Raw genomic sequence first — 26488 nt, forward strand, 5'->3', positions numbered from 1 at the left:
TCTCCTGGCCGGGGTTCCGATTGCACTGTGTGTGTTTGTGTGTGTGTGTTTGTGTGTTTGTGTGTTTGTGTGTAGGGTGTGGGTCTGTGTCTGTCTGTCTGTCTGTCTGTCTGTCTGTCTGTCTGTCTGTCTGTCTGTCTGTCTGTTGGGTGGGTGTGCGTGGGGGTGTCTGGGAATGTGTTTGTATATCCCTTTGTGTGTGTGCACCCATGTCTGTCCGTTCCTCCTCTGTGAACATCAACATTTGTGCAAATGCTCAGAACATCAAGCTTAACCGTGTCACGGATGAAGAGGTGATCTCTGGATAGATGGGTGGTGTAAGTAAGCAAGTAAGTAAGTAAGCAAGTAAGTAAGTAAGTAAGTAAGTAAGTAAGTAAGTAAGGCATTGAAAGCCTAGGAAGAAAGGAGAAGACTACATAATGTTCATGGACAGTATTATGTCATTCCTCTCCTTTACCTGTGTGACATTGTTCCACAAGAGCATAAGATATGCCTCATAGTCAGCCAGGCCATTGAAGAAGTGACTTTATTTGTTTGTTTGTTTGTTTACCAAGGAGACATTCTCAGAATTGTTGTCCAAAACAAAGAACTTTGTCCCTCCCAAGCTCTGGATACATTTGGCTTAGCTGTCTTCCCAGCATTTCAGGCAGAAAGGTTTGCACCTTGAGTTTAAGTGGCTAAGGGGCGGTGGGGGGGGGGGAGAGAGACTCAAACTGAAGTCTCCAGGGTCTTCTTAGATTAATACACCATCCACAACACCCCCGGTCCGTGGCCTTGGCAGGACCGGGCCATGGAGACAGATCTCCTGCCCTCTCCCCCCCCGCATGCATGTCCAACCCCCCCCCCCACGGGTGCCCCACCCTTCCCTTGCATGCCCCGCCCACCTACCCACCAGTCAGCGGTTTCAAAAAGGTTGGGGACCAGATGTTCTTGGGCCTCCAGATGTTCTTGGACTTCAACTCCCAGAAATCCTGGCCAGCAGAGGTGATGGTGAAGGCTTCTGGGAGTTGTAGTCCAAGAACATCTGGAGGCCCAAGGTTGGGGGCCACTGCACTATACCACACTGGCTCCCCACATATTCACCCCATTCACTCCCCCCCAAGATGCTGATGGATGCAACTATCATCTGCCCTAGCGAGCAGACCCACAGGTGAGGGATGATGGCTGTTGGGAGTCCATTGCACGCACAGGGTCCTGTATTTCCTCCCAGAGCCTTCCATCCGAGCCCTGTGAGCTCTCAGAAATACCGAGAAGGGGCCAAGTCTGGGAAACTAGCTTTCATGTCCTACGGCCATGCCAGAGAGCCGATTTATGGCCACTGAAGTCCAAAATAAAGACAATCTCCAAACTTTGGGCAGGATCGACGCTAGTCGGGGTTTTCCGCTTCGGTCTGATCCATCCTGGTCGCTGCACCGGCTTTCATCGCCAGCAGAAGCCACAAAATGCCTTTTGCAAAAACTCAGCAGGAGCTCAATTTGGGGCAAACGTGGTGACCGATCATCAATGGATTGTTGACGCCTCTCGGAAGTCAGTTCAAAGTGCCATCCAAAAAAACAAACAACAACAACAAAAAAAACCACCTTGCAGCCCCTCTCGGACCCTCCTGGTGCACCTCACGCTTACGGTCTCCCCTTCGTTCTTCCACACCTCGCCCTCCCAACCCTCAGTGACCGAGCCCCTTGATGCACGTCACGTACCAACACCATCTTTCCGTTCAGGCCACTGAACGCCCAGGGTTAACCTGGCTGACTCTCCACCTCTACGGCCTCCATCCTGCTCCAACCCAGATACCTGAATGCTCTTTCTGTTTTCCAGCCTGCCGCCAGAGCTAAAACAGGCCTGCCAGGCCAGGCAGCTTCCAAATCCCTGAGAAATCATTTAGGGCGGGTGGTGGGACAGCTTCTCTGGGTTGGAGAGGCGCAGAAGTGCGGCCGTAGTCTACCAATCCCTTGAAGGGCTGGAGTTTCCCCTAACTCCCCCCCCCCAAGTTTTATTTTCAAATCTCCAAATACTAACCCACTTGAGACAGCATCAAACAGGGTCCCTGGTGTATCTGGGAATGGATGCGATGAGATGAAATGCAGAAAATGTTTCTCAAAATAGTAGCGCCGTTGTTGTTTTTTTAAAGGTCCCCTGGTTTGTTTGTTTTTCTCTGCATGGAAAATAAAAGTAGGGACAACGTACAGATTGTAGTGCAAGGCACAGAGAGGAGCTGTCTTTTCTTTTTAAAAAACAGGGACAAGTTTCTAGTCCTCATTGCTGCAACGCAACATTGAGCACTGGAGGGCTTTGTTCTTGCACTTGGGAGGGTGAAGACAGGCTTTGTTTTCATGAGTCAAAAGTGTCAGGTTAAGACCTAGCTGGGCAAAACAGCCTGAAAATAGTTCCTTTGTCAACTACACCGCCCAGAATCCCCCATCCATCAGAAATCAATGGAAGGGAAATATGGGAGCTACCCTCTGAAACAGGATGAAGGGACAAAGGTTTCTCACCTCTGAACTACACACAGGTGCTAAAGAAAAGAATTAAGGACCGGGGTACCCCTGAGCATACATTTGTCAGTACTGGAAGTAAATTTACTGTTCTCCTACCTGCTCCCTTTTTTTCCTTAATGAAAGCTGACACATGGCAGGAGTCAAAGAGAAAAATAAACCCTTCAGTTTCCATGAGTGGTAAGCCACTGTGAGTCAGAAAATCTTACAGATCTTTTATAGATTACCAGAAATCGAACAACAGATCTTGAAATAGCTCTGCCCATCATTGAACCTGAGATATTTTTCCATCACTGGCTACCCGACCACTTTAATTAACGATACCAAGATTGACTCAGGCACCTAACGTCTGAAGCAGAGCTGCTGCTAATAAGTTACAGTCTCTGCAGCTCGGTGCTGTTGTCAATGGGGAAAGTTACTTTTTTATTTTGAAGCCCCACTCCACCCATTTTCCTCAGGCACCCCGCAAATTAGCCTCCAAATCCTCTCCGTGACGAGACTCAGAGGGACTCAACGAAAATCACATTCAACGGCTAGTTCAACTAGGTTTTGCACATTGAAGACAGGGTCAAGAGGTGGTCCTCTTGGCCTCTGACAGCGAAAGGTCTCCAGATCAAGCCCCATCAGAACAGCAAAATCATCACAACACTCGGAGATGCGCAACAATCAACCAAAGAGGCAAAGCAGCCCTTATTTGTGATAATTTAATACCAGCTAAGTGATGGCTCTTACTCAGGCCAGAAACTGCTTGTGGTGCCCTAAGCAGTGTGTGTGTGTTTTTAAAAAAGTCTCCCACATCTGGCCCACTTTCCAAAGTCAAAACATCTGGCCTTCTGTAAACATTGTAACAATGAAACCTTTATGCCTGGAAGGACTGGAAAATATCACATTGATACCTTCGGAATTCCTTCGGTGAGATGTTAAAATCGCAGCATTGAGCTAGCTGTACATAAGACAGCTTTCTCAGTCCTAAGATGTACAGATTCAGAAGGAAAATAGCTCACCCATCACAGTTCCCCCCCCTAAGGTTGAAGTAAATTAGGGCCGGCAACATGCCACCCCTCTATTTCAGTGGTTCCCGACCTTGGTTCTCCAGACGTTCTTGGGCTAAAACTCTCGGAAGCTTTCATCCCTCGCTGTGCTGGCCCGGGATTTTTGGGAGTTGCAGTCTAAGAACATCTGGGGACCCCAGGTTGGGGCACCACTGCTCTAGACCTCGGACTACAATTCCCAGCAGCCGCCAGCCAGCGCCACTACTGAGAGGAATGCTGGGAGATGCCATCCAACCACCTCTTCGGCCACTCCAGGATTCATTGAATAACGAAGCCGGAAAAATCTTAGCATCAGCACCCCAGTAACTCCGTGGCCACCACTGACGAATCGTCCAGTGTCTTTCGTTACAAAAATGTAAAAATAAAAATTTAAAAGACAAACCCAAATGCAACAGTAACCGACATACGATTCAAAACTGCCCCCAGAGATTGGCTCGTTAAATAAGAAACTCTTCGGCAGCAACAGAAGGTCCGCGTCCCCCCCCCCCCCACTTAAGGAGTCTTCTTGGCTCTTTCTTGGCTGGCCTTTAGCTCATCCTGTAACAGTAGACACCAAATTTCCCGGACTTGGGGTAACCAAAGCTCCTGACGCCTGGTTCCAGCGGGCCGCAGTTGGGCCGGGGGAAAGCGATGGGGTAGCGCACGCTCCCGTCGGCCAGCCAGCCAGCGTCGCACTGATCCAAGCCCATGAACTTCCATGCCGAATAAAGTTGGCCCACCTTGGCGATCTCAGCTTGGTCATCCTGACATGCTTGTTTTGCCTCTTCTAAGGTGAATCCCTGGTGACGGGCCAGATAATAAACGGTCCCTGTTAGAGAGGGCAAAGATCGCATGAACAGATGAGTCCAAAATACCCCTCAAGATTATTTGCATTTATTTAGCCACTTAGCTATGTCTCCCTCGTTTGTTTTAACTTGGTGCAACTTACAACACGAATATCGTATTCTTCAACCAACACTAAACACAGAAAATGGGGATTTGTTAATGTAACTACATTTTTTAATGTAAAAAAAGAAGCTAGGAGTCAAGGTGGTTCCTAAAATGCTTAAAAAATAGCCACATTTTAAAAAACTAAATAAAACACAGTTAAACCAGTTTTATTCTTAAAAACCCAATGGGCAGAATCCTGAGGAATGGGGAATACACATCACAAATTGCTGAATCAGCCTACTGTTGGCATTAGCAGCAGCCTTGTGAGGTCTTCTCCGACCTGGTACTCTCCAGACATTTTGCACTACAACTCCTATCATCCTTGACTATGGCCCACACTAGCTGGGGTGGACGGAAGTTGTGGTACAGGACCCCATGTTTGAGAGAGCTAGGCGAACGGCTGTATTTTCAACGGAAACAGTCTTCAAAAGCAGCCCCATGTAGAGCGCATTACAGTAGTCAATCCAACAGGTTAACAAAATGTGGTCCAACACTGGCCAGGACCTGCCATTTGCTGTCCCTTTCTTTCTGGAAGTCCTCTCTTTCTAAAAAAAAATCAGTTGTTAATCTTAGAGGAGCAAAACTCACCTTTCAGAGCAGAGGAGAAGCAGAAGACATCAAAGCGGTTGAGGTTCTTGTGACGTTCCCCGTAGTTCCGGATGCCAGGGGCCACACCCTTCCCGCCACAGGGCTCCCGTGGCACCGTGATCGGGTACTGGACGGTGCCATCTATCAACCACCCTGCGTTACACCAGTCCAGGCCCTCCATCCAAGAATCAAAGAGCTGATCGAACGAAGCGATCACAGAATCCTGCTCTTCGCAGGCTTTCTTGGCCTCGTGGAAGTTGAGCGTGTACCGCCCGCGGTGAGGCTGGTAAGGAAAGACCACACCTGAAAGGGCAGAAAGTTGGTGGGGTGAGCAGAAGATGATGGCTGTTTAACGGGCACCACGGCTGGATGGCAGCCTCAGTGCGTTAACACGAAACGGGTGTGTCTTTCACCCAACGTGAAGAAGAGGAGAGGAGAACCAAAGGTCGTTTGAAAGAGGACCAAGATATGCACATGAATGAGAGGTTGATCCAAAAGGACGGTCATATCCTGATAATTAGGTTTTGTGTCAGCATAGCCTTTCACAGAGGATGATATTAGCTGGTTTAGGAATAAGTTCAGGAAAACTGGTGGAGGAGAAAGTTAACCGTGAGGGCTAATCAGGATAATTATAATTACCATATTTTCCGTTTATAAGATGCCCCCCATGCATAAGACGCCCTCCATTTTTCTAACCCAAAAGTAAGAAATCTAAGTGGAACTTAGCAAGTGTAGGGGGAAAGGGATCAAAGCACTGCAGGATCGCTTTGATCCCTGCTTTCCCTTCCACTTGTTTTTCTTCTCTCCTCAGCTTACCTCCGTGTATAAGACGACCCTCAATTTTTGTTCTAAAGACTTTATAGAAAAGTATAGTCTTATACATGGAAAATATGGTAATTAATTAATTAATGACCTTACGGTTGAAAGAGCCTTGGCTCATCATACTGGCTGCTAGTCTACAGGGAAGACAGTGCGTTCCTAGTTTGCCTGTGAGCTTCCCATAAGTGTGAGATTGATTCAGACTACAAGACCCAGAATGCTGCCCTAGACAGGCCTACAGGCCAATCTAGCAGGGGGGGGACCATATTAACTTTCACACACCAGTTTTTGGGATCCTTTTATTGCCCCCCCCAAAAAAAGCTGAAGTAACCCATTTCATTAGCACCTTTGAAGGGGACCACAGACTGGAAACAGTTCTTCACACACTACCTTATAAGGTTCATTATGCAAGCTATACAATCCTAATTCAGCCCAAATTTCTTCCGTATTGTGTTTATGGGCATGACCCAAAAAGAAAGCAGGTTGAGAATGGCTGATCCAGACCATATTGCCTTCCTTCCAGATGCCGTAGGCATTGATTTCCATTATCCCTAGCTGCTAGGGGATGGTGAGGAATGATGGGAACTGGAGTCCCAGCAACATCTGGAGGGCCCAGGATCAGCTGCTCCTGGTTTAAATCACTGCTTCAGTTCATAGACTTTCCCTTCCATATTTTTTTGCACCCCAGCACATGTTGAGATGCAAGCATGCTGGGCTCTTTAAAAGAAAAACACGCTGGTGGTATTCTTATATAGAGCCTTGATCTCAAATGGAGAGCCAGAGATTGTAACCTTAAAAAATGGCATAGACTGTTGGCGACACCTAGTGGCAACGTCAAAGAGTAGAATAAATTCTGTCTCATTCTTACGAACTTCCCGAATTTCTGCTTAGGACTAGACGAAGGTTTCCATTCAAATTTGGAAGTCAATTTTGGGCTTACAAATGTATTCCAACTTGTACCCCATTCAATTCAATTTACATCCCAAATCCTTATTGGTTCCAATCCTCCTATGGGCTTTCATGGGGAAACCAAAAGTTTTTTTTGGGTTCTGCACAAACATACTCAAAATTTAGCAAAGGAACAGACCCTAAAGAAGGAAGTAAGCCTCACAATTTTCGCACACCTGTCTTCATGGGTCTGCAGACAAAACACCTCTAAAATTTGCTTTTTTCTCCCCCCAAAGCAGAAATTATCTGTGCCCAACGAATACAAGTTTTACACTGGACCCATACCAATTTGCGAATTGAGTTTGCTCCACTCCTGGAGCAAATCTGACTCCACTGCTTCAATTGAGGCCACAACAATTTCATGAGTAATGTGGTATTTGCCCAAATCCAGTACACAACCCAACTTCTAATAAAAGCAGAGATGGCAACTCAAGTCGTTGGATTCATTGTAAAGTCAAACTTAAGCCACACCAGTGACTCGAGTCCATTTCCACACACCCCCCCATGACTCAGGCTCAATGTGTGACTCAGAACACACACACCCCTCCTTTTTTCCTGGGGAAAAAGATTACTTTGAATAATAGGGACTTGGGAGCAAAGACTCAGACTTGGGATGCAGAACTCAAAGACTTGCCAGTATCCCTGAATAAAAGCCTGAATTGTTTTCCTCCCTCTGGCCCCTGCTGTGATCTAGGCTCTCCTCTGTTTCCAGCTCACCTCTCAGTCCGAGCTCCACAATCCCACTCTCGTCTTCCAGCCCATCGATGACCTCGCAGCGGTACTTCCCAGCGTCGTGCAAGTCGATGTCCTGGATCACCAGGGACACTTCCTCCTCTGAAGACCGCTGGAGACGGGTGCGCCCTCGGAAGTGGCCGAAGCTGCGGTGCTTTGACCCAGAGGCAACCAGCACGTCCGCGTCTTTCGTGCTGTCCTCCCGCAGTTTGGACCACTTGATCCGAATCTTGCGCGGCGCCGCCAGCTGGGGGGAGTAGTAATAGCGGCAGGGCAGCGTGACGTTGCCGCCCCGGTGGGAAAAAACGGCATCGTGTGATGTCTCGATCATCAACCGTACGCCACTGAATTGAACTGGGGGATAGAAAAAGAGATGGAGATGGCTAAATAGGCAAGACTTCATGTCTTCCAGGTAGGGTGGACCACCCATTCCCATCAGCCAGCCTTCCCAATAATAGAGCATGATGGCTTAGGTATTAATCATCAACTAGAGAACCGAGGACCCCCTGCCTCTACAGCAGTTCCATCCCTATCTCAAACTCTAGGAAAACTCTCCCCTGTTCCTCCCACCAGGGGCCTGTTTGTTTCATCTTCTTCCCCTACCTTCTCCATTGCTTTCTCCATGATCATTCATGACGCGGTCATAGTAGAAGCCATTGTAGAAAGGCAGGCTGCCCCGAATGCTGCCCGCCTGCAGCAGCATCACCACCAGGGGAAACAGCATGGTGGGCAGGAGGATCTGGAACTGATGCCTGTCAATCAAAGGAAGACAAGATGGGTGTGGATTCAGGCTGGAACTATGCAGTCGCAGCATGAAGGACCGGAAGAATCTAGAAACCCCAGAAGAAAGAGGAGAGGATCCGAGACGTTGTCCATGCCGTTAGCAGCACCCGGACCCCAGGTTGATCGACAGACACCCAGATCACCTTCTCACTGTGTCCCCTCCAATATGGGGAGATCCTATGTAATAAGAGTAGTTCTTCTCTAAATCTGCATCTACTTCTACGGCATATACAAGTTACACCTCTACCAGTCTCTTCTTTCGCTATTGTTTCAGTCGATGCATTTCCTGGCTTTGGGCCATGTCCAGGAGATCTCATAAACTTTTCTATAAATAAATGCTATCAAAGCAAAAAAGGTGTATGGAACTTCTGGATAGTTCAGCGGTTTAGGTCTCTCCAGCTGGGGAGTCAGAGGTTGGGAGCGCGATTCCCCGCCGTGCCTCCTTGCAAGGGGCTGGACTTGATGATCCCATGGGGTCCCTTCCAGCTCTGCAATTTGGGGAGGATGATGATGATGCAGCCATTGCACACCTTCATTCCAAGGCTCCAGTCTTGTTTCCTTCTTCCACCTCCAGTCAACAGGATTGGAAAATGTATGGCGGAGAGAAGGACAGCAACGGTTCTAAACAGCTGATCCATGAATTGGTTTGGATTTCAACTTGAAATCCAAACGCCAAGCAGAACAAAACTTAAAGACCCTCAGATCAAAGTCATGTGAATTTGCATCCTTGGCTCCTTTTCCAACATGAGAAGGGAGAACATTTTTTTTAAAAAAAAATCACAAACGCAATTGTGGGAAGGCAGTATTGCTAAGCACCTTTTGTATGTCCTACCTAGCGTTTAACCTCCCACAAGAACTTGATGCACAGCCTTGAAGAAGAGGATTTACCATCAAAAGCTCGCTGTTTGTTTTGGGGTTTTTTTATACTCTTAATGGTCAATTAAAAGTATCACCTGTTCCTATGTTTGTATTAAGCATTACAGGGAGCCCACCTCCAACATTGCTGCAAAACCTCCGTTGGCCCGTAGAGGGCGCTTTGCTGCCATAAAGTTTCCTGTAAACTATTTTGCTGAGGAATTTGACTTTTCGGCCTCTTGGCTTGGGCAGAGCACTGCAGCCACCTTTTTGAACCCACTGCCCTTGTCGGGTGTAAAAGGTATGGGGCTGGCCCAGATTTGAAACCTTTTCTTCCCTTTTTTCCCCACCAAAAGGCTTCCACCCGTCCTTGCCCAGAGTTCCAGAAATCCACACATTCCATATTCACCTTTTTTTTCAAGGTTATTCCCTCCCATTTGAAAGCCACCACCCCCCCAAAAAAGAGAGACAAATACATGTTCTGGACAAGCCTAAAATCTGCAGAATTTAAAAATAAATGTGGACAAAGGGGAGCAGTAGAGAAGGCGAGGTGGGAATCCCAAAACAGGCCCTTAAAAATCTCGGAACACCGAGGAGGAAGGGCAGAAGAAGATGGGAAAAGCAAAAGAGTCTCCTGGAAAACTGAGCCGCAGCGCTCTGCACATCAACAGGTCGGTCGGGGGTCCCTTTTGCTCCTAATAATGTTGAACAGGACAGACTGGGGAAAGTCTCACCCTTCACTGAAGGCAGAATTACGAGAAAACGCAAGTGGCCACAGGCATCTGGCAGCAGACAGAATTGTAATTGGAGGCAACCTTCCCTCCTACACCAGAGAAAAGGGGTTCTTTTCAGACTGAGAACCAGTCCAGAGTTATAGTATTTGCTTTTCAAAGCAGCTTTCCTAGCTAGCATTTTTGCCTAAGTGCCTAATTCTAGGCAAATTCTAGGCTCAAAAATATTTATCGATATTTACTATGCATTTGAAAAAAAAACATGCTAATGGGCTTAATTGCTTAGAATGAGATAGAGGATTTCTGGCTAACAGTGTGTTTATTCACAGCCCAGGGCAATTGAGCTTTCTGGCTTACCTCCAGGAAAAAGGGTACAGGATTCTGGGTTAATTCTCTGCTCGGGGATGATTTTGATTAGAAGGGAACAAGTACAGGTTTTTAAGCAAGGGGCTGAGTGGCCAGCATATGAGGGGGATGCAGTAGCTGTCGATTTCTTGAATCAGTCAAGGTTTGGAACTGAAGACCTTCCAATGATCTCTTATGGTTGTCTGCTTGGAGCAGTGAAACATGTAGCTGCATCTGAAGACAGTCCTCCGTTGCATTTCAGATCGGGTCAGAATTGCCCATCTGCCAATGAAGAGTGACCAGAATGAGGGGAAAAGCAGAACGGCGGGTCAAACCGAGACACAGCGAGCAGCCTCACCCTGGGGTGGCCACGGCGCCTGGTGTCAAGCTCGGCCCTAACGTTGGGGAGAAGGAGGCGGCTGTTTCAGGAAGCCGATACTAAGCGGTGCGAAGGCAACAAGCACGATGCCTGTCATGACATCTTCCTCGTCTTGGAAGTCTTTTTGCCACCTCCAAAGCAAGCCGCCTGCCTTCAGATAGGACAGAAGAAGCTGTCCAGTCTCCCTATAAAATTCAACTGTGCATTTGTTCGACATCCATGGGGGATAACAGAAATTGTCTTGAGCTAGCCCTGCCTAGAATTTTCTTTTCCTCTGCTGCACTACTACTGATTTCATGCCAAAAGGGAAAAAAGCACCATATCTTGTCCATGAACCTATAGCTATATTCTTAGACGATTCGTAAGGAGAACCCCCAGATACAGGAGCAGTATACCCCAAGATTTTGGAGACATTGCTTTTTTTTTGGCCACATTTCTCCCAATCCCATGGTTGCTTGCTGAGAAAAGGGAAAATGAATTTTTCAACTTCTGGCTCACCCTCCGTTAGCAAGAGGAGAGAGGGGAGGGAGCACTTTTAAACACGGAAAAGCAAGCCAAGCCAGCTTGGATGATCGTCTGGCAACTCGAAGCCAGCACTGAAGCTGAGGGACCCGACGGTCTCCTAGGCAGCGTGATAAACTATGTCATTTCACAGTATCACATTTGTTTAATTCTGCCGAACTCTGAATGTCTTTCTGTTTCGGAGCCGCAGACCTGGGTTCTTGGGTTACATCGTGGGGCACAAGGCAGTAGAAATAGCTTCATTTTGCATTTCCTTGGGCCAGGTCCAGCAAGGCGGGCTTCCTTTGGAAATGATACAGAAACGGACGCTAGCTGCACAGCCCCCAGACTTTATCGTACAGCGTGATCCCACTGGATCCAGCCTTTTGGCATTTCAATCCCTCCAACCTTCTGCCTTCATCGTTTTTTCCCAAAGAAGTGCACACAGTTTTTATTCCTCTAGGCACATGCACAGCCCAATGATGTCTTCATGACAACCCGGTGAGGTAGGTCACGTAGAGAAGCCACTGAGGAAAAGTCTCTCAGTTGAGCCTTCTGGCCACAGACAGAATTGTTATCAGAGGCAAACTTCCCTCCTACTCCAAAATGGAGCTTTGAACCTGACTGCCTTAGCCCTCAAGCCAACACCCTAGCCCTGCTCCTGCCCCAACCCGAATTGGCTCAATCTCTTTGAATTGGAAGAGACAAAGACTGTAGAGATGGGGAAATCTTAAGCTTTTGGACTAGACGGCTAGGGTATTTTTTTAGAGAGGTGCTCCACAAAAAAGTTACATATTTCCCCTCTCTGCTAGAGCGAACAGATATTTCTGGGAGAGGTTTCAGAGCAAAGCCTCTTGCCAAAGGAAGGACCTTCTCCTGTGCAGGAAGCTGCACCTCTGTGCTTCTGAGTGTGACCGAGTGGACAGTGGAGCTTCCATATTCAGGAACAGTAAACCTGAATGTAACAGCCTACCTAGAAAAAAAGGTGCCGATCTCCAAAGAACAGGGGATTTTTGTGGGGACGTTCCAGATGGACATGGTCAGATTAGTGAGGCATTTTTGGGGACGATGCTTCATCTCGTTTTGTTTTGTTTTAGCAAAGTTTAAGTAGCTACTATCTTAACTGATAAGTAAATGTTGAGTATTAACTGCATCATAGGTTATATTTTCCCCAATCTCAGCAGGGAAAAAGAAGAACGGGCCTGTTTCCATTCTTCTCCTGATCTTCCATCAATGGGATCATTGAGAAGTACCCTTCTTTCAGCTTCGAAATTATACACCAGAGCGCAGTGGCGGTTCCTGCCCGTTCGTCTGCCAGCTGTGTTGGATTTCCCATCCCAAATGCCATCCCCTTTTGCCGAAATTTGCGCTTTGGGCAAACAAAGCCGAGTGGCATTCGTTCCTCTCCTCCAGGTCTCATAGAGAAGCCCCCCATGTGGACTGCAAATCCCCAGAATTGTGTTGACTGGGGGTTTCTGGGAGGTAAAGTACACAGCTAGACGATTTTTTCAAGCCACGAAATACACAGCTAGACGATTTTTTCCAAGCCCCGATCCTCTTCCAGACAGGATGATCAGCCCCTACGCTCCTGTGAGATCATTTTCTCTGCTCTGTTTCCTCTCCGCTCCCTGGTGCTTTGGAATTCTCGCCAGAAATTTTAAAAATCTCCAGTATGGATCGGAAGACCACAAATTGCAGGGAACTGCCCCAAATCTTTATTTAATCCCCTAAAGGCACCCGGATTCCCACCCAGCTTCTCTCTGGATAAACAAGCGGTGGCTGTTCTTACACCCCCTCTCTTACCTAAACAAGCAGGGGCTTCCTTTCCAGCTTCCAGCCGGGAAACAGAGCCACGGACCACTTCAGAAGACTTCCCCAGTTCACGCACAATGGGCTTTCACAAACTGCCGCTGCCAAGCTGCTGATCAGCCACACCTTCCTTTTCTAAATAATCTCCTATCCCTTCGTTTACCAGTGGCTGCTGCCGGTGCCGGACCAATAAGCGCTTCCAGAACATCATCAGCCACAATCCTAAGTGCTCTCTGGATGAATTCATCATTATTTATCATGCCACCACACCATTCTCAGGACAAAACTACGACACTGCTGGATAGGTCTGTGGTTTAGATCTCTGCCAGCGGGGCCCAAGGTTGGGAGTTCGATTCCCCCCCCCCCGTGCCTCGTTGACAGGGTCTGGACTGCCTGATCCATCGGATCCCTTCCTGCTCGGCAGTTCTAAGGTTATTGATGGATTGATTCCAGATATGCACTGTTTATCTCATTCCGGATTTCCCAAACAGGTTGCAAAGGCAGAAACATTGTTCTGTGTTCTGCCCTATTGTCGGGAACGCAGGATCTGAAGCGGTGGGGGTGACATTCAGCCTAACAGAGTCATCTCTGTCCTATACTAATAGAAAGGAAGGGGGAGAGAGAGAGAGAGAATGAGAACTTGGAAAAGTTACCTTTTTCCTTATTCTTTTTTATTTATAGCTACAACTCTTGGTGTTTTCTACAAGCCCCAGCATGGCCAGTCACCACAGGCTTTCTTTTTCCCCCAAAAACAGGTGCTTTCTCAAGGTTTGGGTAGGTCTGTCCACTCACGCATACAAAGCAAAAACACACACATCTTGGAAAAGTAACTTTTTGGACTACAACTTCTCTAGTTGCCATGCAAACTTTTCCCCCCATTTTTAAATGGTAGCTTTCCAACTTCTGTTTGTGCAGATGTTCGTACATGCAGAGACACATATCCAGACTCCATAATCCATGTTACACCCTTATGGGTCCCACAGATACCATCCTGGGAGTAAAGCACATGCATGACATTCTTCCACTGGACTCAGGTTGGGATAAATTAGGATGGAGGCTTTTCAACCCCATTTCCAAAGTCCCAGCCCAAATGACCACCAGATTATGGAAGCGGTAACCCAAAATAGCTGGAAAGCCAAAAGGTTCTTTGGGCCCCAGCTGGATCTGACCCATTAGATCTCTACTGAAGTTCAGCTTGATGGAAAGACCCCCCCCATCCTATTCCTCCATAGATTAACTCGGAGGGAAGTCCCATACAGTCGTTCAAATGGAACAACAGGCCTAAGTGCAGGACAGGGAAAAACATAGCTTGGGGTCCCCAGGTAGCCTTCCGGTGGATTTTCCATAGATCACTAAGTTTTCTGATCCCAAATTATTTAACAAATGCAACCTCTGCTTAGAGCTGGGGGGCAGGCAGGGAGGTGGGGAGATTTGTGTATGTGTGTAAAAACAAAACGGTTCCATTCAAGAAAATCAATTCACTGATTTAAGGATGGATGCCTGGGACACCTTGATCTTTAATCTTATTCTCCAGATGCTTTCGTTTTTTTCACTTGATGGATTTCATGGTTCTAAGCCGAAAAAGTGAAGGAAAACTAAGGTGGACAACATTAGTCTGAATTCCTCCCTAAGCCCCATCTCCCCAAGTTAAACCTTCCACATTTTTGGACTATAACCCCCTTAATTCACTAGGAAGCCTTGTGGGTTTTCGGTTCTAAGGCTAGCAGGAAGGAAGGAAGGAAGGAAGGAAGGAAGGAAGGAAGGAAGGAAGGAAGGAAGGAAGGAAGGAAGGAAGGAAGGAAGGAAGGAAGGAAGGAAGGAAGGGAGGGAGGAAGGGAGGGAGGGAGGAAGGGAGGAAGGGAGGAAGGGGAAGGAAGGAAGGAAGGAAGGAAGGAAGGAAGGAAGGAAGGAAGGAAGGAAGGAAGGAAGGAAGGAAGGAAGGAAGGAACGAACGAACGAACGAACGAACAAACGAACGAAGGAAGGAACGAAGGAAGGAACGAAGGAACGAACGAAGGAACGAAAGAACAAAGGAATTCTGAGTTTTGACTCCAATTCCAGAATTCGGAAAATTGTGGATCATACCATCAGTTAAGATGGAGCAATAGCCCTTTCAACAGAGAAGAACAGGTCATCTTTACTGTCTAAACTGAGGTGAACATTTTAAAAAACGAGATACTGACAGGGCTAAATGAGTGCCTGAAATTGTTCAAGGAAGAAGCTAGTGAAAAAGCAAGACATAAAATAATAACCATCGCAAAAATATGAAGCTTCTACAGGCCAGTAAAGCTAGAAACAGTCACACCGCACATATTGACCTTCCGCTAGGGGATTGGGGTCACGTTCAAGTAGTATTCAAAGCCCAGGAGCATGCCATCATACAAATATATCACCAGAAATGACTGGAAAAGTCTGCCAAAGTTATCTCTGAGCAAAAGGTAAGTTCAGCATCCCAAGAGACTGAACAGAGCTGCATACCAGAGATGTTTTTGAGTTGCTTGTCTTTCCCGCTTCTTCATATTCCAAATGAATGGTGTTTAAATAGTCCTGGGACAGGAATCAAAGGTGTATTTTCATCGACGCAGGTAATATTTATACGTTTGTTGAAAAAGTGCTTAAGCTCCAGCTTGCTTCTATAGTTCTGTGTGTAAGAGCTGGTTTACACACTGAACTGGGTGTAAAACGTCTGGTGCAAAAATAAGAGCAAAGACTGGGTAATGAAAGATGCAATGTGGGAAACAATTAGGGGGATTTAGAAGAATCCCAGAAATGACCAATGTCAAAAGGAGGTTTTACCTATGGGCTAAAATGTCAAGAGTTGCTAAGAGAGTCCCAAAATCCATTTAACAAGAACTGTCATCCAAGCCATGATCACATGGGAGCAACTCCCACTGGACTCAATGGTCTCACAGCCAAATCTATGTCTGCAGGATTCATCTCACAGATCTCACACCGAAAGAAAAATGGAGAGAATGGAAGAGATACAAGGACAGGCATCCTTACCTCCTTAAATTACCTGCTCAAGTCTTGTGGTTCCTTAAAATCTAAATTGTCACAACTCCATTTCATCAATAAAAACCACTCCTCAGATCATACTAGCTGCACTACAGAAAGGAAGCCATACCAAGGACTTGAATGCTGATCTTTAGCATTATTTTTTTAAAAAATTCAACTGCCAAGAAATGTAACTTTTGCAGCCTGGAAGGTCTTGTGCCTCAGGCTTTCCAGCTAGAAGTGGTCCCAACTCAGGCTGTGGGAGATGACTGCTTCCACATCTCCCATGGTCTGAAAACTCAACAAGGTGTTATCCTTATATTTTGCTTCCTGAAGGTCTTCCCTTCCGTTCATTTCTTGACTGAAACTGCATTTCTGAGGAGGAAATCGCTCTTAAACCTTTTTTTTGAAACCAGTCAAGCCGGCTGCATTTCTGCTGAGGGCAAAGCCTTCTGTTTTGATAAGCCCTGTTCAGCCGCTCTGCCGATATCCTGTTCTCCTTCTAATAATAATTAATAATTACGTCCCGTTGTGTCGATTCCAACCTATAGCAACTCTTATTATGGTAGACAACAATATTCATTTCTCAGCCTTACAGCTGAGGCTGAAATCAATCCTGCCATCATTGCACAACTACTCAGATGTAAAAACCCCTCCTAGTCAATAAAACTTGTTAACCATGCTTAGGATTGAAAACTAAAATAGTTGAGAGAGAGAGAGAGAGAGAGAGAGAGATTTTTCTCAGAATCCTAGTTCTCATGATGGACACCAGTTTGGAAGAATCTTGCGATTTGGCCACCCAAAGTCTACAATGCTTTGAAAAGATGCTTTTGTGGACTATGACTTTTAAAAAGAAAAACCCTAGCCAGCGTGGCTCCTGGATTCAGGCAGCTAAATTATCCAGCACATGATTTCCAAATCCTGTAAATCAGTTACAATAATGACTTTTGAACTGCAGAGCTGGAAGGGACCCTAAGGGATCATCCAGTCCAGCCCCTGTCAAGGAGGTCCAGTGGGAGGATTTGAACTCCCAACCTCTGGCTCCACAGCCAGAGTCCTAAACCACTGAGCTATCCAGCAGTTGAGGATTGCAATCCTACCCATGCCTGAGTGAAGCCTGAATTGTGTTCTCCAAGTTCACTCAATGGTTTAGAAGATAACTGCCTGTGGAGCCAGAGGTTGGGAGCTCAATCCCCACCCCCTCCACGATGTGTCTCCTTGTCAGGGGCTGGGACTCCATGACCCATAGGGTCCCTTCCCGTTCTGCACTTCTAAGAGGATGATAATGATGATTAGTGTTAAGGGGAAAGCCATCTTTTAAAAACAAACAAACAAACAAAAAACCCTCCATTGACCAGAATGATCCTTAAGATCTCAGAATGATCTCAATTAAGGTCCCTCCCACCCTTAGCATCAAGTACAAACCACTTTGGGGGGGGGGGGAGAGGGAGACTGTCAGAAGGTTCAGATTATTGCTTCCAATGCAAGCAAGCAAGCAAGCAAGCAAGCAAGCAAGCAAGCAAGCAAGCAAGCAAGCAAATAAATAAATAAATAAATAAATAAATAAATAAATAAATAAATAAATAAATAGGATAGGATAGGATAGGATAGGATAGGATAGGATAGGATAGGATAGGATAGGATAGGATAGGATAGGAACTCCTTGGCTGGCTCTGAGAAATTGGCTGGACTCTTTTCTTTTGGCCAACCTTACAGATCGCTGAGTGGAATATCATCCTCGCACTCATCCTCATCCTCAGATCAGCTCCTTCTCCCCCATGGGGCTTCCATGCACTTTCTGGAATTTTTTATTATTACTGTTACTGTTACTGTTACTACTGTTACTACTATTACTACTGTTGTTATTGTTATTGTTATTATTCAACCACCACCATCTGCCCCTGGGATCCCAGCCGCCTTTTTCCCCGACTCACCCACTCGCCTACCCTGTCGGCGGGCTCCTCGAAGGGGTGGCTCGCCAAGCGACCGGCTCACGAACTCCACCGGGCGCAACCACTGCGCCCTCCAAAAACGCGCGCGCCCGCAAAGTCCGAGCGTCTCCTGCCGCCCCTCTCTTGGGAGGGAAAGAGATGCGGGCAAAAGGAAGCCCGTTTCATTTCTTCGCTCTCTCCTCTTCCTCCCTCCCTCCGCGCCCCTGGCGCCAAATCCTCCGTCCTCCCCAAGCATCCCTTTACTTACAGGCGAGAGAAGTCAGCCGGATTCTTGGTTGGTTGGTTGGTGTGTATATGTGTGTGTGTGGTTTTGGGGGGAGGAGGAGAAGGAGGGAGGGAGGGAGCCAGCAGGACGCCTGGGTTCCTCCGTCCGGACTGACCGAGGAAAGCGAGCTGAAAGTTGAGTGAGTTGTGTTGGCGAAAGCGGGGAGGCGGGCGGGAGACCCAGAAGGGCTACGACAGCAAGACAACACCCCCCCCTGCGCATTAGGCGAGCCAGCCTCTTAAAGGAGCAGGCGCGCCTCCGAGCCGGGGAATCCGGACGGGGAGGGAGAGGAGAGGGTCCCGGGGAGCCTTGGAGAGGAGGGGTTTTATCGCGCGCGCCCTGGTCCTGAGAATGCGCGCAGCAGCAGCGGCGCCCGTTGCCCGGTTTCCCTTGCGCCAGCGGTTCCCTCTTGGGAAAGGATCTCCAGGAGAAAGGCCAGGATGGGGGGGGGGTGTCTCTCGAAGCAGCACCCGGTCTGGAAGAGCTGGAGCCCCCCCTCGTCTGGTTGCCCCCTCCCCGCCCGTTTGTCCTGGAACATCACCATTACCCGAAGCTGATCCCTCGGCGCATTTCCCTTTCTGCTCGATCCTTGCGTTGGCCTGAGACTTTCGTAGTGCCCCTCAGGCACAGCTAGGGAAAGGCGTGGGGGGGGCAGCAGGAGAAGAGGGGACCCCAACGCCAGAGGCATGGACTCCCTAAAGGAAGCCATCGGGTTGAGTCTGTACGAGCTGAGCAGGGCCGTTGGGGGCCGGAGATTTTGGAGGTCCCTCGTTCAAAGGGTCGCCATAGGTCGGAGGCGACTTGACAGCCTGTCACAAGAATGAACCCACAGCGCTTGGGGCAGGTCTCAGAGTTTCGGCTGGGGAGGCAAAGCTGCCCAATAGAAATTTCTGTGCGTCAAGACCACACTGTGTCTCTATCCGCGGTTCCCCCGCCTTGGGTCCCCAGATATTCTTGGACGACAACTCCCCAAAATCCTGGCCAGCACAGCTGGTGTCGGGGAGTTTTAGTCCAAGAATATCTGAGGACTCAAGGTTGGGAACCCCTGGTCTATATGCATTCAAATAATAAATACATTTAGGGTCCCAGGTGGGGAATGTCCGCCTGGCAGGGACCTCTCTCTCTCTCTGTATGTACACCTAAATCAGCGTAGCTGCCTTCATTTTTCTGACAGTCTTGGGAGTCGATGACTATGAGGACTGCCCTAATGAGAGTCTGCCCTTCAAAACTGATCGCCTCCCTAACCTTTCATAGGGTGAGTGCAGAGCAAGGATGGGTGCTTCTCAAAAGACCTAGCAGATATTTGAGATGCATGCTCGTTCAAGGCACTTTTGCTAATCAGACATACCATTATGTGCCTGGTGTTCCCTTCCTACCCATGTGATTTCTACATCATGTGGGAGATGCTCTGAGCAATTGTCACATCATCCTTATCTTCTGCTCCAGACAAGAGTTAACCCCTGACTTCTACTCTTAGGCAGAGGGAGTTTTAACAACTTCCATGCTATTCGGAATCAATCAATCAATCAATCAATCAATCAATCAATCAATCAATCAATCAATCAATCAATCAATCAATCAATCAATCAAAGCACTGGTTTGCAGCAAAAGTATTCTTTAGATCAAATCAAGCCTGAACTCTCCCTGGAGGCAAAATTGTTGAAACTGAGGTTATCCTACTTTGGGCGCATCCTGAGAAAGCAGGATTCTCTGGAAAAGACAATAAAGCTTGGAAAAGTTGAAGGCAGCAGGAAAAGAGGAAGACTAAATACAAGATGGATGGACTCCCTAAAGGAAGCCACAGGCTTGAGTTTGCAAGAGCTGAGCAGGGCAGTTGAAAACAGAGCATTTTGGAGCTCATTGGTTCCTAGAGTTGCCATAACTCAGAGGTCACTTAACATCATGTAATAACAACAACAAGGGGATCAAAGCAAGAATCCTCCTCCTGATGGGCTGTTGCAGGAGGAGGGAAGACAATTTGTGGAACACCACTTGGTAGCCAAAAGTAGGTTCTGTGATAAAATGTTATAGCGTGAAGTGCTCCTTTTCAAGGTTCCAGCCACTGGCCATGGCTTCTTTTCCATTCTGCTGTTGCTTTTTCTTCCCTCTGTTTCCCCCACGCACCTAGTTTGCAATCCAGGGTGACTGAGCACGCTGCCTTAGCACCTACTCATCCTTGGTGTCTGGAATAATGGCCCAGCTGGTCTGCTTAGTCACATCCATGCAACACAAGTTGGAACAGAGGCGAGTAGAGGAGCTTCTTTACCTTTCAGAATCTACTCTGCAACAAAGATTTAGAACCGGCTCCTTGAACGTGCGTACCTGGTGCTCTGTCTTCTCAGTTCTACTTTATGGGACCCAGTCCTAGACAAGATAAAATAGGTTGAACCATTTGAAATGTGTTTTTTTCCCCAGGATACACAGAATTTCTTGGATCCAGAAGGTGGCCACCAAAGAAGTCCTAAAGATGATGGGGAAAAAACACTGAGAAATCATGAAATGCACCAGCAAGCGCCTTGTTCAATGTTTAGACCAGCAGAATTCCACCCGTGGAAGCTGCCATGGTGATTGGAGGAGCGGCAGGTTGCGTGTCTAGTCATACCCACCTTCTCCAATTCCCACATCGGTTTTCATAGAGGGAACATCAGTCATGTGTGTATAGGCTCAACCGGATATTTTCAGAAAGCTAGACTGCTTTGTGGTCCAACTCACTGAGCTATCCAACCGTCCAACCCCTTTATTAAGGCATACACTTTCATAGAGTCTGAGTTTCTGTCGAGGGGCTCAATGGCAGCGGGTAGAATCCGAGAATCATGGAGCGGGAAGGGGGCCCCCGAAGGCCATCCAGTCCAACCTCCCTGCTCAAGGCAGGAATCCAAACCAAAGCAGGTAAGACAGATGGGTGTCCAGTTTTCTCTTAAATGCCTCCAATGTTAAAGACCCTAATTTGACCACCCACCAGTCAGTGTGTTGTATTACAGCATCCATCATCCCCAGCCGTGGCTATACTGGGTTGGGGCTAAGGCACTCCTAATCCATCTGATTTATCCTGGCCTGCAGGCACACATTCCTCCTTCTTGGCCTTCCTTGCTGGCAGCTGGACTGCGAAGGGGGAGCTGGTATGTGGAAAGGAACTGGAAACCAGTGTGCGCCATGACCCCCTGGCCTCCAAGCCCTCCAGGCATTGCCGCTCTGTTGTTTTAGGATGCAGAAATGGGTGTGGGATCCAGCGATGCCCCCTGGAAGCGGGAGACATTTAAACTAGGAAGAAAACAACAGTTGATTGTAAAAATGGGAAAGGGGGGGAGATGGAAAAAATGGTAAGGCACATTCTTGGAGTGGAAAGATGTGTCCTGGTGGAGGCTAGTCACCACAGCTGGATGGACCGTCAATCCCGACCTGTATCCCACATCTGGAAACAGCCCCACATTGCTGCCCCTTTTGGTTGGGAGGTGGTTCCATTCCAAGATTTGGTCGGCCTGAATTCCTCCCTGAGGCTTGGGTTCCAATGGAATTCCCGAATTTTGTCTTTGAGCCACATGTTTGGCTGCCTAACCTGCTCAGGCAGGGCTCGCTGGATCCCTCCCATGGTTGGCTGGAGCTTCTGATTGACAGGAGCAAGCTGCAGAGGGCAAGCAAGGGGAGAGGGGGCAAGATGGGGCAAAAACAGGCAGACAAACCAAAATCGCTATAAAGTTGTTCAAGATGGCCTTTCAAGAGGTCCTTAAGCCCTTTGGATCACTTTGTGTCACACCATCAAATCTTTAAAACTCAGAGTTTTTCCTATTTGGGTGCATGGAGAGATGTGCATTTCAGAAAGTTCTTCTAAAACAGTGGTGCCCAACCTTGGGTCCCCAGATGTTCTTAATCTACAACTCCCAGAAATCCTGGCCAGCACAGCTAGCAATGAAGGCTTCTGGGAGTTTTAGTCCAAGAACATCTGGGGACCCCAGGTTGGGAACCATTGTTGCTGATGACAACAAATCAAGCAAAACCTTCTTCTCTACCAAATCCCTACCAGGCATTTTTTTGTTCCTGTTTTCAGACTCAGCATGAATAAGAAAAGCGGGTGAGTCAATTTCCAGTTCTGAAAAGAAAATGAGTATCGAGGTGCTAAATGGTGCTGGCCTGAGGAGTTAAATTTGGGGTGATACTAGTAATTATCACATGCCATCAAGTCAATTCTGATTTAGGGTGACCCTTTCGCAGGATTTTCCAGGTAGAGAATACTCAGAGGTGTGCTACCATTCCTTTCCTCTAGGGGCACCCTAGGACGGTGCAGCTTGCCCAAGGCTACCCAGGCTGGCTCTTCTCCCTGGAGACACAGTGCGGAATTGAACTCCCAATGCGACCTAAACCACTGAGATGTCCAGCCAGCTTTGATTTGGGATACAGGCACTCTTTTAGAGCTGGAGCTTCTAAAAGTTTCCTTTTTCTTTTCATCCTACAATTTCCAGAATTCCCCAGCCCAGCATGATGTGATGCAAAATCTACCCGAGCCCTTCTAGGAACTGGGGTCCAAAGAATGGAAACCCCCAACCTCTGATTGGAAGGGACACTTCTTGAAGTGTCCCCACTACCATTAGGTTCTCTCTTCTTCTTCTTACTATACTCACCAAACCGTTCCTCTTGCCCTCAAATTCCAAAGTGCCGTTCAGCTGGCCATCCTGCCCTTTCTGGAACTGACGTGAGAAATAGTCGGAGGGAAACCATCCTTCTGCAAGAGTTCAAACAAAGGCCGAAGGAAGCTTCAAACGAGCATCGGAATGCAGCCCAAGCGAGGCTGGGTCCGACCGGTGGCCAGCTGCCGTCTACCAACATCTGGAAAGCCACATGTTTCCCCCACCCTTGACTTAATTATCAGAAACATATTAGCAGCTCTCTGCTGGCAAACCAATGTTCTGTGGGGCTGGGGGGGGGGGTTTGCTCATCCTGCAGGGAGAGTGGAGGGCTCCTTCCAACTTATAGGGGGGAATCTCATTTCTGAGATGTTCTGGGAGGTGGGTGTTCAAGCGGTAGGTGCCAACAATGGGTGGGATCCGAGTGGCAGTCATTTTTCGCTGAAAGCTCTGAAGTGACAGGAACGTAGAGGTATCTCAAGCTATTTCAAGCGCCTAGAAGGGGGGAAAGTATCCTATACCGAAGCCATCAAACCATGGAGACATGGTGGCCATCTGTGGAAGCCAAAGTGGGGATCCCAACGGGACAGTTTCAGTTCTTAGGCATAAAGTTCCCCGCTTGTCTTCTGCAGTAAGAAGCACAAATTAACTCTGGGGTCTCAGCTTATCCTTTCTGAGGGACTGTGTTTTTCCTGATTGACAGTTCGTGCTTTGATCTTGGAGGGACAAAGCATCTGTGATAAGCCGTGGTCGGACCACGGTTCTCCCCTGCTCTCTGATGTCTTCAAGTGGTTTTATCTGTCCTGCTTGTCTGTCTCCCGGCCATCAACAGGGAAACTTTGTCTAGAGCAAATGGATATCTAGCCTTGATCTCTGGCCACTTCTAATTCAGCCCGGCTTCTATTTTGGTCACCCGGGGAGATCCTGCACTCACTTTGCACCTCCTGCTTTGCCAGATCACAGATTTCGCCGTAGTAAAGCCTGAAAACTCACCCCTTTCTTTGGGTTTTTTTTCTTGAGCTACATTTTCCTCTTGAGGGGTTCCTGAGCCGTTCAGCATTTTCTGGCTCAGAGTCTTCTTTATTATTTGCTGATGCCGCGGTTTCGGTATCTGGCCGTGGAGCCAACGCCTGGGGGTTCAATTCCCCATTATGTTTTTCGGGAGAAATGCCAACCGTGTTTAGCCTTGGACAAGCTGCAGAGTCTCAGGATGTCCCCAGAAGGAGGGAATAGTAAGCCACTTCTGTCTATTGTCTAGCTAGAAAACCCAGGAAAGGTTAAGCACAAGTGGGAATCAACTTGATGGCATGCAATTATTTATTATCATTAATTATATCGATTTTTATTCAAGCATTTCATTGGATTTTAAAGGCATAAACTGCCTTGAGAGGGTCAATTTAGAAGCAAGCGTACAAATACACAAATGCATATCAGATAGACAGACCGACGGACCGACTGGAAGGCAGATACCTAGATAAATAGCTAGATCGGAAAAGCTCAAGGATCCAGACATTTTCTCGGATAAGCTTTCTAAGGGCGTAGAGACACTGTAAAATACACTATATATACAAGCCTGTTTCTAACATGCCTCATCATTTTCTAGCTCCCAAGTGGCTTAATAAAAATTGCTTGGCACGAGATAAGTACGATAGCTGCTAAAACATTTAATAGACATTAAAACCCAATCTGGGGAACCCTGGAAACCAGGAAGGAAAAAGAGACTGACGATTTCATCGCTTTTATCGCTCTGTTGATTTTGGATTAAGGGGCTTTCTCTCCAGGCGCCAGGAAGAAAAATCATGCGCAGGGTTGGGAAAAGGGCAGCGACAGCGTGAACAAGGAGTCTGGAAAAGTTACTCCTTGAATCACAACTCCCATAATCCCCCATCAGCATGGGCCCAATTGTCATGGGAGTTGTAGTCTCCAGAACCCTGCGTTCAGGAGGAAAAAGCAGGGTTTATTTTTCAGGCCTTGATCAGGACCCTAACGTTTCTGCTGTCCCTCTGCCACATGTGGGATGGTCTTACCCTTCAAGGTTGTCATTTTGTGATTTGAAGATCAGTGTTTTAAATAACGCTGCTAGAAAGGCAGCCTTGACAGGTTGCAGGCTAAATCTGTTTTGCCTGTCAAAAGGGAGCTTCAGGGTTTTCATTCTTAAAAAAGCAGGGTGGAATTGCTCACATCGTATTTCTTGTTTCATTCATTCTTCCAGCTAAGCGAGGGCAGGTGTCCCTGGACTCAAACTCCCAGAAGCCTTCACTACCAGCTGTACTGGCCAGGATTTCTGGGAGATGCAATCCAAGACAACATCTGGGGACACCAAGGTTGAGAAGCACTGAGCTAAGGAGATCACAATAGATCCACTCCATGGGGAGGAGGAGGATCAAGTAGCAGGTGATGGAAATGACCTCTGGATGAGATGCTGGAGACCACATATTGAGCTAGCTGGATAGACTGACAGTGTAAGGTTCTTGCAAAAAGGAACATTTCTATACACATTTCTCCCCCCCCAAAAAAAAAACCATTAACAACACCCAACCCTTCATTTTTATATGCATCTTCAAGAACATCATCACAACATTTGGAAGGGAGAGTGACTCCATCTACCATGTCTATACCAAGCAAAGTGGGGAAACATGCTTGATGCACCATAATGGTCAGGATTCTCAAAAAATGACTTCTCTCAACTCTATGCAAATATGAGTTGCTGAGAAATTAGGAATTGCAGGGGCTGCATCCATTCAGGAGAACAAGGCCTTCTCTTTGACATTTACATGCCGGTGGCTCAGCCAACATCCCCTGTGAAGTGGGACAGAACCCGCTGGAGATGGCCTTCGGAAAGCTAGCAAAGATCTGGGTAGACCAGAAGGAGCCCGCGTGAAGTAGCTCTGAAGTCATGTGTAGGATTGCTGCTCCTGCCAGGGCACACAATCATGGTCCATGATCATGAGTCAAAGACATGCAGAGGGTGTTGTGGGTGAGCTCTGAGCCTCATGAACAGAAATCCGTTAATTGGTTTCTTAACAAGCCTGCGGTGATTAAGATCTTCTTGGCTCCACAAGCAGGTCCCTCGGTTGCTAGGCTGGCTTGTTCCTGGAATGTTTTTGTCCACCACAAGTCATCCGGGCATGAATGGAGAGGTTGTCGGGTTGCCTGCCATGCGATGGAAGGAAGATATTCAGCAAGAGAGGAACAGCAAAGTGGCCCATTTGCCCCAGTTGGTGAGGTGCGGTGCTGCTGCTTTGTACGAGAGCCAATATTTCTGTCTGAGCACCTTCTCCCACCTGCCCGGCCTTCATTGAGGTAGTGGACTCTGGGCCAGGGAGGTTAACGCCCTGGAACATTTCGGTTATCAAGTTGGACGGTGTCATCTGCTCATCTTTCTCAGGCTTCTGTCTCTCCTGCCATCCTCACAATCACAGGGAAAGAAAAAGATGTTCTTAGCCACCATGTTGTGCTGGAAGCATTGTGTCCATCTACATGCACACACATGCGTATCTCACCACAGCTCAGCATGGTCTCGGTTTGCAATACAATTCCCAGATTCCCTGATGGCTTCAAGGGCTGCAGAATTCCGGGCGGTGTCCCCTTTCTAAGATGTACCTTTCCTGAACTCTACATATCTGAAAGAGAGAAAAGTGCCAGGGTTTAGAAAAAGTTACTTATTGGCTTTGCTCTGGAAGATTCTGGGTCC

General features: G+C 47.6%; 1 protein-coding gene across 3 annotated transcripts; it reads right to left on the minus strand.

Annotated features, from left to right (window-relative positions):
* Nucleotides 1–2635: 2635 nt before the first annotated feature.
* HAPLN3 (hyaluronan and proteoglycan link protein 3) lies at nt 2636–18289 on the minus strand. Of its 3 annotated transcripts, none has more exons than XM_020781679.3 (5): nt 18158–18289; nt 8165–8313; nt 7547–7915; nt 5063–5365; nt 2636–4352 (listed from the first exon to the last, which is right to left on the minus strand). In XM_020781679.3, exons 2-5 carry the CDS (start codon nt 8283–8285, stop codon nt 4072–4074), a joined length of 1074 nt encoding a protein of 357 aa, XP_020637338.3. In that variant the 5' UTR covers nt 8286–8313; nt 18158–18289; the 3' UTR covers nt 2636–4071. The 3 variants fall into 3 exon arrangements, with proteins under 3 accessions (XP_020637338.3, XP_072837668.2, XP_072837667.2); XM_072981567.2 differs by lacking the exon at nt 18158–18289 and adding an exon at nt 17905–18021; XM_072981566.2 differs by lacking the exon at nt 18158–18289 and adding an exon at nt 17893–18003.
* Nucleotides 18290–26488: the final 8199 nt, after the last annotated feature.

This window comes from Pogona vitticeps, chromosome 12 (genome assembly GCF_051106095.1).
Source record: "Pogona vitticeps strain Pit_001003342236 chromosome 12, PviZW2.1, whole genome shotgun sequence".
Classification (NCBI taxonomy): domain Eukaryota; kingdom Metazoa; phylum Chordata; class Lepidosauria; order Squamata; family Agamidae; genus Pogona; species Pogona vitticeps.